The following is a 10,003-nucleotide window of genomic DNA, read 5'->3' on the forward strand; positions in this document are numbered from 1 at the left end:
AGGTGGAGCTGCTTGCCCTTGAGGTTGTGTTCTGAGAAAGGAGGCCTGGGACTGACACCAGTCAGGATAAGGGCTTGGATCACCTCAAGGGGGCCCAGAACCTTAAGAGAGCTCAGAATATACAATTCTACTCAACTCACAGTATGCGGTGTTAAGATTTGGGAAGAGCAATCCCATCAGTTCCCCTCCCCGTGTAGCTCCGGCACCACCAACACTTAGCATCTCGGCTCTACAGAGTTTATTGGGTTTATAACTGGACAAAGTCACACGTGTACAAAATGAAGCTCACACTATCCCAAAGCAGAGTAGGGACTGAGGGCTGGGAATCCATTACTGGCCTTTGGGGGAGCTCCGAGGTGAGGGGCAGCCAACCCTCCCACTCCAGAGAGATGTGGCCACAGGGGAGGGGAGGAGAGGGAGCCCACCTGGCTTTGGTCACAGAACACAGAGCCTGGCATTGGGCCAGGGCACACAGATGGATGGTGGAGTAGGAGCCCCAGAAACCACCCTGCCCAGGGAGCCCAGGGACTGCTCCACCAGTCCCGCTCACGATGTGGTTGGTCCAGACCTAGACTCAGGGGCTGGTGCAAAGGGAAGGCAGCAAAGCAGGAGGGAGGAGACGCTGACGTGTGGTGGCCCGGGGGCACCCAGACCTGTGGAAGAAGGTGGGTGGGGAGGCAGGCTAGCTGCTACTAGGCAGCTAGCAGCGGGTCTCATAAATGCCACTGCGGCCAATGTAGCGCACCCATTTGATGACATCATGGTCGCTGTAGTTCAGCTTCGGTTCAAACACCTTCAAGTAACGCACCTTGAGGCCAGAGGGGGCGAATGGCACCTGGGCAAGGGATAGCTCCAGTTAGGAATTTGGTCTTCCTCTCACAGCTGCTCTCCTCTGGGAAGTTCTGTAGCTCTGCCCTACTTCATCTCTCTCTACTACAGGTGTTTGAATGATCGGAGTCCTGAAAGAAGCTAGGGGAAGCTTAAGAAGGATCTTAAAAGGTTACTAAAGAAGAAAGCATATCTAAGTGTAACTAACAATCACTTGGGTTGGAAATCAGGCCCTGCCTGTGGTAACTCGAATCAATTCCTTTAATCAGCAGGAGGCAGCAACCAAAGACCCACGCTCAATATTATGGGCTTAAAAAATAAGGTGGAGAAAATTATATGTCTAACATGTGCAAAGCAATGCCAGCCCAGTCTCCTGTGTGTAAATAAACTTTGGGTCTTATCTGGTAGTCAAACAATCTAAATTTTTCCAAAAAACTGTTTTATGACAAACTTTACAAATCACAGATTTTTTTTTTGTCAGTGTGAATAGTGATTTCTAGTAAGAGGCCTGGAGGGGGAGGAAATGGGTCTTTGAATTACAAAAGTCACTTTCCCCTCTCTGGGTCTCATCTGCAGGTCACAAGGTGCAGAAGGTGACCTGGACGATCCTAAGATCTTTATTAGCATACCCTCTGCAGTGGCTCTAGGCCCCCCCTTGCCATACCTCAAAGTTCATGGAAATGGGAGGTCGAGCCCATTTCTTCTTGTCATTGGTGGGCAGAAGCTCAATCTCTGCGCTGATCTGTGATTCCTTCATGCCTGCCATACGCTTGATCCTAGGAACAGAGGGGCAATGAGCAGCAAGTGCCCCTGATAGCTTGGAGGAGTTTCAAGGTGGACGGTGCCCTTTCTGGAGGGGTGGGGAGAACGGAACAGAGGAACTTGTGGGAAGTGCTAGGACAGGAAATGTGGTAAGGGCCCTGGCAATCACTTGCTATGGAATCTTGGGTCTGCTATTCCTTTAGCACTGTGGGCTGCAATTTCAGCCTAAATACACAAGCATGCTATCCCTTGCTATTTCACAGAGATGTTACAAGGGCAAATAGGGAAATGTTGAGGCATTTTGATAACTAAATGCACACATGCACCCAAGTGCAGAAATGTGCATACTCACACAGAGGTATATGGATGACAGCATAAGCAGAGGCTCCTGGAGAAGCAGACAGGCACCCCCCATCCTTGCAACACACACACACACACACACACACACACACACACACACACACACACACACACACCACTCACACTCAAGAGGATGAAGGTAAGACTTAAGGGAGTACACCAAAGCATCTTAAGCCCTGCAGTGACCTTGTGAAGGAGACTCACTTCCACACGATGGCGTTCTCGCTGGCCTTGTATTTGGCCTTCCCCTTCATGCAGATCACCTGTACCCCGCTTGTGTTCAGTGGGGTTGGGATCCTCACCTAGAAGTGATATACCTGTCAGAGAGCTCTGTCAAGCCCCGACATCAGCTGCCTTTATCTGGAGACAGTGTTTCCTCCTCCCCAAGTCCCTTGTTCTCACCTCAATCTTCTGAGCCAGTAATGAGGGCTTGAAATTGGACTTGATAACCACCTTGACCTCCAGCTTGGTGCGTCCCACTTCCCGCACTAGCGGGATCACCCGGAAAGGAAGGATGATGTCCTTGGTGGTGCGATACCTTTAGGGGTGGGGAGTAAGGTTGGCACAGCAGAGCCTGTCCTCCTCCCTCTCCCCACTCTCTGCCAGCAGCATTCCCTGCCTCCTCACACCCCAATGGTACCTCATGAGCTCAAACTCTCCATCTGGTGGGATGAAGCTAATGCTGCGTTCAGAGTCAAACTTGCTGAGTCGCACACACTGGTGGAAGGTACAGTCATCGATGGCAATTGATTGCTTCCCACTGTGAGCAGGGGCAGAAGGTCTCTTCGTTGGTACAGGAGAGTGGCAAGAGAGAGTTGGGCTGGGAATCTATCCCACCCCCAAAGGCTGCCACATCCTGAGTGAAGCTTGCACTACAGACTGGAAAGCTACCAGAATATAGCTTTTTGACTCAGGGGTCTCTGCTGCCAATTTAGGGATGAGTGGGAGCTTTGCAAATTCACTGTTTCTGGAGAACTCCGCTGCTTGGGACCCAGAGGTTTTAGGCACGCTGGCCAGAAGCCATCAGTATGTTATAGAAAAATCCTAGTCCTGGGGAATCAAACAAAGGGGACTACTCTTTAAGTACGATGAGTACAATTCCCTCATCTCTCTTAAGCACAGATGTCAAGAGCTTGGAAAAATGGTATCTAGAAAGGAACCTGTGATTCACCAGACCCTGCTTAGCCCTTTGAGGTCCACCCTCTCCCACCAGCAACCCTGCCCCAGGCACCTTTTACTTGTTTCATCAGCTGTGCCTTTGCCCTGTTTCTCAATAACAATCTTGTCATTCATCCCAAACTTGCACTCGGGCATGCCACTCAGGTAGCTCTTCATCACCACCCGGCCTGACACATGGGCACTCAGCACCTGCCCTGGTGATAGATAAATGGGAACATCTGAGTCAGGATGAGGATCCTGCCCTGGTCCTGCCCCTCCAGCTTCATCTCGAGAGGGCTCTCACCCTGTGGGGACATGAGAAGGTTCACACTCTCTAGCACATCCAAGAAGAGCTCATTCCGGCGATACTTGATGCCCTCCCGCCGCCAGCCAATCTGCCCAGTCACCTGGCTGGTGATCTGGGACTGCTCTTCTTTTGTCTACGCGGGGGACAGAGACAACATAATGACTTCATTCCTCTCTACCTTCAATCATCCTGTTTCTATCCCCACTCTACCCTCATTCCCCCTGCCTTCTGGTCCCCACCCTGTAACTCATCTCCCCCATAAGCTCCATGCTGCAAGGCCTGAAGAAAACTGGAACAAAGCTGTAAAGATGGAAGCTAAGGGAACAGCTTACCTGATGCTGGAGGCCAAAGGGCCAATGTGATGCCCACAGGAAGCAGTAGGGGAGCACAGACGGGAAGAGGCAGGCAGAAAAGAAGGAGAAGGCAGCTATAAGGCCTGGATCCTACAGGAGGGCCCACACTCTCTCCTCCTGAGGAACACCAGGCCTCCAGAGCAGCCCACACCCTCCCTTCCCTCAGTGCAGAAGGAAACTGCTTGAACTATATTCCCAGAAACAGAGATGCTGAGTTGGCTGCTCCTGGGGTGGAGGGCCACACACAGCAAAACAGGCCTGCAATCATGGCAGAGGGCTCAGGCCAGCACTTCCTGTCAGAGGTGGTGCTTGAGTCAGCCGGGACAGAGCTCAGGGGGCTTAAGGAGGATGGGCCCCACCCTGGCTGTGGCTGTACAACTGAGTACCTGGCTCTTGATACCCTGCTGAGTGATGAAGGTTTTCAGTGCTCCTGTCTCTGAATTCTGTGGATAGCCAAAGTCCAGGATCTCTGCAAAAGGAAGGGATCCATCAGCCCCTGGAAAAAGCTGAAGGTTTCTTTAGTCTAATCCCTCCCCTGGCCTGGACATAGCTGGCCAGGACAGCTCCAGAAGAGTGTGGGATCATCTACAGCACTGTCCTCTTGCTTTGTAGCATTTATTCCGGGATTTGTGCTTCATAAGAAAACATAACTAAATGTCAGTTTTTTTCACAGAGAAAATCAGCAGAAGACTCTTATGGCCAGTGAATGAGAGATCAGGAAGTGCTGAGTCCTTAGAAAACAGACAGACATTGGGAAGGTGGAAAGACTGTTCCCTTAAATCATACCCTACAGAGGAAGAGAGATAATGTAACCCTAGAAGCTGGTAGTAGCTCACCCTCCTCCAGGCTCTGAGGCAGCTATTGAGATAGAAAGCTGGAAGGACAGTCAGGGAACTAAGGCCCAAACCACAAAGGTGAAAGGGAAATGTGCTTAACTGCAGGAGGCCCAGCTACCAAGCCCCACAGTTAGGTTCTTATCCCCCTGAAAGATGTTTTGGTCCTCTGCCCCCTCTCCCACCTCTACTTGCTGGCCTTCAGGGCTCAAAAGACCAAATAGTCAGAAAAGTTCAGAAGGCACTGGAGGGAACCTCACACCTGCTCCTACCTCCAGGCCAGGCCCCATCAGGTTCAGCCCCACCCTAGGCCCACCGCCCTGCCAGCCTCACCATCCAGTAGCTCATATATGAGCACAAAATTGTTCTTGATGTTCTCCTCGCTGATCTTGCCAAAGTAGGCAGCCATTACGTCACACATCTTATAGAGGAATTCGAAGACCATGGCAGCATTGACATTCTGCTTGGTGACAGCTGCCAACCAGATGTTGGACCGCTTAACATGGAAGAAACTGGTGCGAGCGATGTTGGTGACAGGGCTGCGCACCTGCTGCCGGGCGTGGATAACATTGACCCGAAAGGCATCCACTGCGTTCCTCCTGAGGGAAAAGGGTACACAGGGGCTGCTCAGCGCCCAGGCAAACCTCACTCCACAGGGATCAACCACAGCTGCTAACAACTCCCCCCTCCCTACCCCCCCCCCCCCTTCACTGCTTAAGTCTGGCATGTACTCTGAAGCCAACTGCCTAAACCACTGGGGCAGTTCCCTGTGACTCCCAGCGGAGGCACAAGGGTAGGGTCAGAGCTGGTCTAGTGTCTGAAGGCCATCAGAGACAGGGAAGTCAAGTGGCAATGACAGGAGGATAGATGTAGAGTTAATAAAGTGAGATCCATCAGGCTTAAGGAGGTATGCTCCTAACTCCCAAGCTTGGCCCCAATTTCCCAGCTGCAACCTCTCTAGCTTCTCAGTAAGCTCCAGGCCCAAATGAAAGAGAGACTCTGCTTCTTTCCCAGTCTTCCCACTTGTGATTCCACCGGTTAGACAAAGTCAGCATGACTTCAGAGAAGGCTCTGATCTACCGAGGAGAAAGGACCGAGGGGCCATGGAGCTGGGCCATTCATTCCTGTCCAGGATCCAATTCCAGGGCATGTTTGGGGAATGAAAACAGATGAAGAAAACAATGATGGGGGGCAGGGCCCCCCACCCACCTGTGCCTGGGCGGCAGCTTGATAGGCTGCTTACCTATTGCTACGGCAGCCAATGAGATGGGATGAGAGAAATGACGCCAGCAAGAAAAGGAGAGTGACAGCAACGAGAGAGAGGATTAGACACACAACACACTGGGGGTGGGCAGCACACACCATGAGGTGGAAGCAGACAAGCAACAGGCAAGGGGTGGAGAGCATAGCAAGGCATGCAAGACAGTATGTGCCCTAGCTTAAGCAGGTCCATCCACGGCAGGAGTGGGGTGCCTATGGGTACAGCCAACCAGGTCCAGGCAAGCCAGGCATCGCCACAACTCTAGCTCATGCCCCACCACCAGTCAGTGGACAAACAGCCACAAAGGCCAGGCCAGCCCACTAGCCAGGGAGCTGGGAGGCAAGGAGCTAAGGCGCTGCAGCAGGCCCATTCTGTAACTCTCTATCCTAAGCTCTTAGAGGAAGAAAAACAGGGCAGCGGGAACCAGAGAAGCCTAATCTCATTAGAGTTGCTGAGGCTAGGACAAGGGCCCTCACTCAGGAAAGAACAGTGGCGTGCAGGGTGAGGCAGAATGAGAAGGCAGGCTGCGCTTCCTCGTTAAGGTCTGAGGGACCCAGAACAAGAAGCTATTCCACATCTACTCTGATAGGCCAGAAAGGGCCACATGGCCTCCCTGCCTTTCCCTCAGTGACCCAGAGAGTGCTCCAGGCTTGCTCACAACCTCTCTTGCAGGGGTAGCCCAGAGGAACTGAAAATGGCTGAGTCAGCAGCCTGCCTCCTCCTGAGAAAGGGAGTGGGAGAGGATTTGGCAGCCTGGAGAGGCTTTCAAGAGAATCCAGTGAAGGCTCTCAACAAGAGAATGGCTTTTGAGAGCAAGACTTAGATGGCCTAGTACCTCTAGCCTGGCCACTAACTCCATCCCCTGGAGAAATATCTCCCTCCTCCTCAAAGGAGGAATCAATCTGCCAGGGCAAAAGTACTCATCTCGAGCAACTAGGTCTGTCACTAAGGAAAGGAGAAGGCAGGAAGGGCAAAAGTTCCTAAGACTGCAGGGGCCACACTATTCCACAGGTCCTGCCTATCAGGCAGTAACTGGCTATCAGGCCAATACCACCAGACCTAATGGGAACCAGGTTGTATTAGCTGAGCTTCTAGGATGCAGCAAGGGAAGGGGGTGGCCCAAGTCAAGTCTCTGGTAGCAACAGACCTGGTCCTGCATGCTGGGGAGGAAGGATAAGGGGTGGGGGCACAGCTGGCTCAGCCAGGGGACTCACCCGATGTCATCTCGGTAGACCCGGGAGATTAGCACCTCCCCCTTGTGATTATAGATGAATAAGCCTCCTATCATGGCGGCAGCTCAGTCTCCAAGGCCCATCGCTCTGAGAACAGACCTAGGACAGGCGGAGGCAGGGTAAGGGAAGGCCTCAGAACCTCTGCCAACATCCCCAGCTGGGGCTGTGCAGGTCACTGGCTCGGCTTTTTTTCCTGACTCAACCCTCCAGAAGTGACCCTGCAGTCCTCCCAGGCATGCCCCTCCCCTTAGCCAGGCTCCAGTTCCTGTTTATCTCACACTGGAAAGGAGAAAGAAATGGAGAAGGACTTGGGCCCAGGATTCTAAGGCCATTTTGACCCTCCCTTTTCTGGGGCTGAGCCCAGAAAGCAGCCCCCTCCCCCTCTTCACAGTGCTGAACTCAGCAAGGATCCTTTTTGGCCCCTTCCTGTGCAGACTCTCACTCAGACTGTAGCCGGTGAGTCACAGTGAAGGCCTGCCTGCGGCTGCAGGAATGGCGGTAGGAATTACCTCCACTTGGTTCAGGCCTGGGGCCCTCAGGCACAGCTTTAGGAAGACCGGGTCTCTCAGGCTCCACTACCCTTCTGAGAAGGCAGTAGGGCCTGACCTGTGGCTCTCTAATTCACAGAAATCTAAACATTCCAGGAAAGGGTGTGCAGGGTGTGGGGAGGAGAGAAAGGGAGGCCTTAGGCCCTGACACGGACCCAGGAGTGTGGTTCCAACCAATCCCAGGCAGTCAGATAAGCAGGCAAAAGAGCAGAGAGAAAGGCCCCAGCCCTGGCAGACTACACTTTAATGACCCAAGCTGCTTATTAGTTATTTTTAACTATCTCCCTTTTAAAAAGGGAGGCTCCCTCTCAGCTCCCAAATGCAATAAAAATAAGGGGGTGGGAATATAGGTTCATAAAACAATGAGATCGATCTGGCTGAAATTCTATGATTCCAGACCCCATGACATAACTGATTTCTGGCCCGAGTACCTATAAGCAAGGGGCAGAATATATGAATTATCCAAATTATTTGGGTCAAACTAATTTAGACTGTTTGCAAGGAGAAAAAGGGTTAATTTAGTTCTAGATTTCCTGAATTAGCTCTGGTATTAATTTTCACAGGGTAGAGGGAGTTTAGCAGAGTTTTCTAGACTGGAAAATAAAGCGGATTACTGCGGCCACCAGGGTCTCCCAAACTCAGTGAGAGGTCTCTCAAGGTGGTGGTGGACACATTCCATCCCTCAGTCCAAAGAGGCTGGGAGAAGAAATGCAAAATGGAGTTTAGAGCCCTGGGCAAAGACGCAAGTTCACACAGTGATAGGGACTTCAGAGCACCAGGGCAGCCGAGGTGGGGCCCAGGACAGGAATGGAATAATGAGTTAAGGGGAAAGACTGGCAGAAACAGCCAGGCAGTCTACTCAGGTGAGCCTGGAGCAGCAAAAGGGATGGTGGGGGCATCTGGGGGAAGAAGTTTCCAGTGTGGCAAAGGTCAAGGCTCTGAAGAAGAAAAACAGCAGTGAGAGACTGACAGTAGTGAATAAAGGAAAGCTGGGGCGACAGAACCTGCTTTGGAGTTCAAGTGCAGAGGCATGACGGGCTGATGGGTTTTTCGCCCTGGGGAGGAAGACATCGCGGAAAAAAATATGGCTCCACGGGGGTGCGGGGGCTGTCACAGGTCTGAGAAAAAAGAGCCGCGGGGTGTCACTCAACTGGGGGGAGGGGGTGCCGCAGGGTGGGAGACTTGTCACGGTCCCAGAAGAAGCCCACAAGGGGGTGTCACAGTCCTAGGAGATGGGGGAATTGTCCTTGCGTTGAGAGGAGGCGCCAAGGGGCAGGGAGGTTGTCACGATCCCGGGGAGGGGGTCGCCGCGCGGAGTCCCCGCTCTGGAAGGATTCCAGTAAGTATCCCTCTCAAGGGAGGCTCCGGACGGGTCAGGTGGAGGGCGCCGCTCCCAGCTTGTCCTGCAACCGCGCCCCAGGCGCCCCCGCCCAGCCGTCAGCTCCCTCCCGATCTGAAGGCTGAGGCCACTCCCGGGTGTGGGCAGCTTTCCGCGTAGCGTAGTGCAGGGAAGGGCAAAGCTGGGCAGCGGGGTAGGCATCCTCCCTTACCCTTGGCCAGATCCCCAGCTCACCTGGTGTCCGCGGCCGCCTTCTCAGCCTGCCCGGCCACTCTCCAGATCCCAAGATGTCCGCCCGCCCCCTGCTCGCCTGCCCGCTGCCTCGGCTTTCACTGCAGTGCCCCGGCCCCGCCCCAACCACAGTTGCGCTTGCGCGTCGGAAGACCGTGCCGACTACAAATCCCGTCAAACCTCTCCTCCTTTTTGCTTACAATTTTAAGCTTCCTAGGTTTAACAAAACTACAACGACCGACTGCCTTCGGCGGGGTAGGAGTGCCTTGGGGAGGGATAGGAGAGGCCTTATTCAGCCCTACACGAAATACACATCCCATCATACGCTGCTCCACTCCCTTCATTTTCCCCACTGAGCATTCTGGGAATTGTAGTCTGGAATCCCTCCTGTTCCTAGTTCAGTGTTTATGGAGAGCCTCTGAGGATTAATGCCATTTGTTGAAGCCCATCTGTTAAGCCTCAGATTGCTGTAGGCCTTTTCTGTCTCCGGAGTCCGAGGACTGGCTGTGTTCAATTCACACACACACACACACACACACACACACACACACACACACACACACACACACACACGACTTGGCGGAAGTATTTGTCTGAATTCACTGCTTTCTAATACCACCTCTGATTCTCCCAAGATTCTTTCATCAAATATTTGTACTAGACTTGAGCCTTTTCCCAGGGATCAAGACCCAAGGAAAAGGGTAGGGAGCGAGGAGGCAAATACTTGTAAGAAACTAGCCAAAGCTTTTCAAGAATGTTTGTTCTATCCCAGCTATGCACACCTATGTGAC

The 10,003-nt window shown here is 52.8% G+C and overlaps 1 protein-coding gene across 4 annotated transcripts; it reads right to left on the reverse strand.

Annotated features, from left to right (window-relative positions):
* Window positions 1-223: 223 nt before the first annotated feature.
* On the reverse strand, window positions 224-9,370 carry AP2M1 (adaptor related protein complex 2 subunit mu 1). Of its 4 annotated transcripts, XM_019840056.2 has the most exons (13): window positions 9,216-9,370; window positions 7,077-7,193; window positions 5,845-5,850; window positions 4,935-5,200; window positions 4,155-4,237; window positions 3,748-3,753; window positions 3,413-3,548; window positions 3,182-3,323; window positions 2,591-2,710; window positions 2,353-2,488; window positions 2,155-2,252; window positions 1,493-1,604; window positions 224-835 (listed from the first exon to the last, which is right to left on the reverse strand). In XM_019840056.2, the coding sequence occupies exons 2-13, from the start codon at window positions 7,148-7,150 to the stop codon at window positions 701-703; spliced, it is 1,314 nt and encodes a 437-aa protein (XP_019695615.1). In that variant the 5' UTR covers window positions 7,151-7,193; window positions 9,216-9,370; the 3' UTR covers window positions 224-700. The 4 variants fall into 4 exon arrangements, with proteins under 4 accessions (XP_019695615.1, XP_003991910.1, XP_019695616.1 ...); XM_003991861.5 differs by lacking the exon at window positions 5,845-5,850; XM_019840057.2 differs by lacking the exon at window positions 3,748-3,753.
* Window positions 9,371-10,003: the final 633 nt, after the last annotated feature.

This window comes from Felis catus, chromosome C2 (assembly GCF_018350175.1).
Source record: "Felis catus isolate Fca126 chromosome C2, F.catus_Fca126_mat1.0, whole genome shotgun sequence".
NCBI lineage: Eukaryota > Metazoa > Chordata > Mammalia > Carnivora > Felidae > Felis > Felis catus.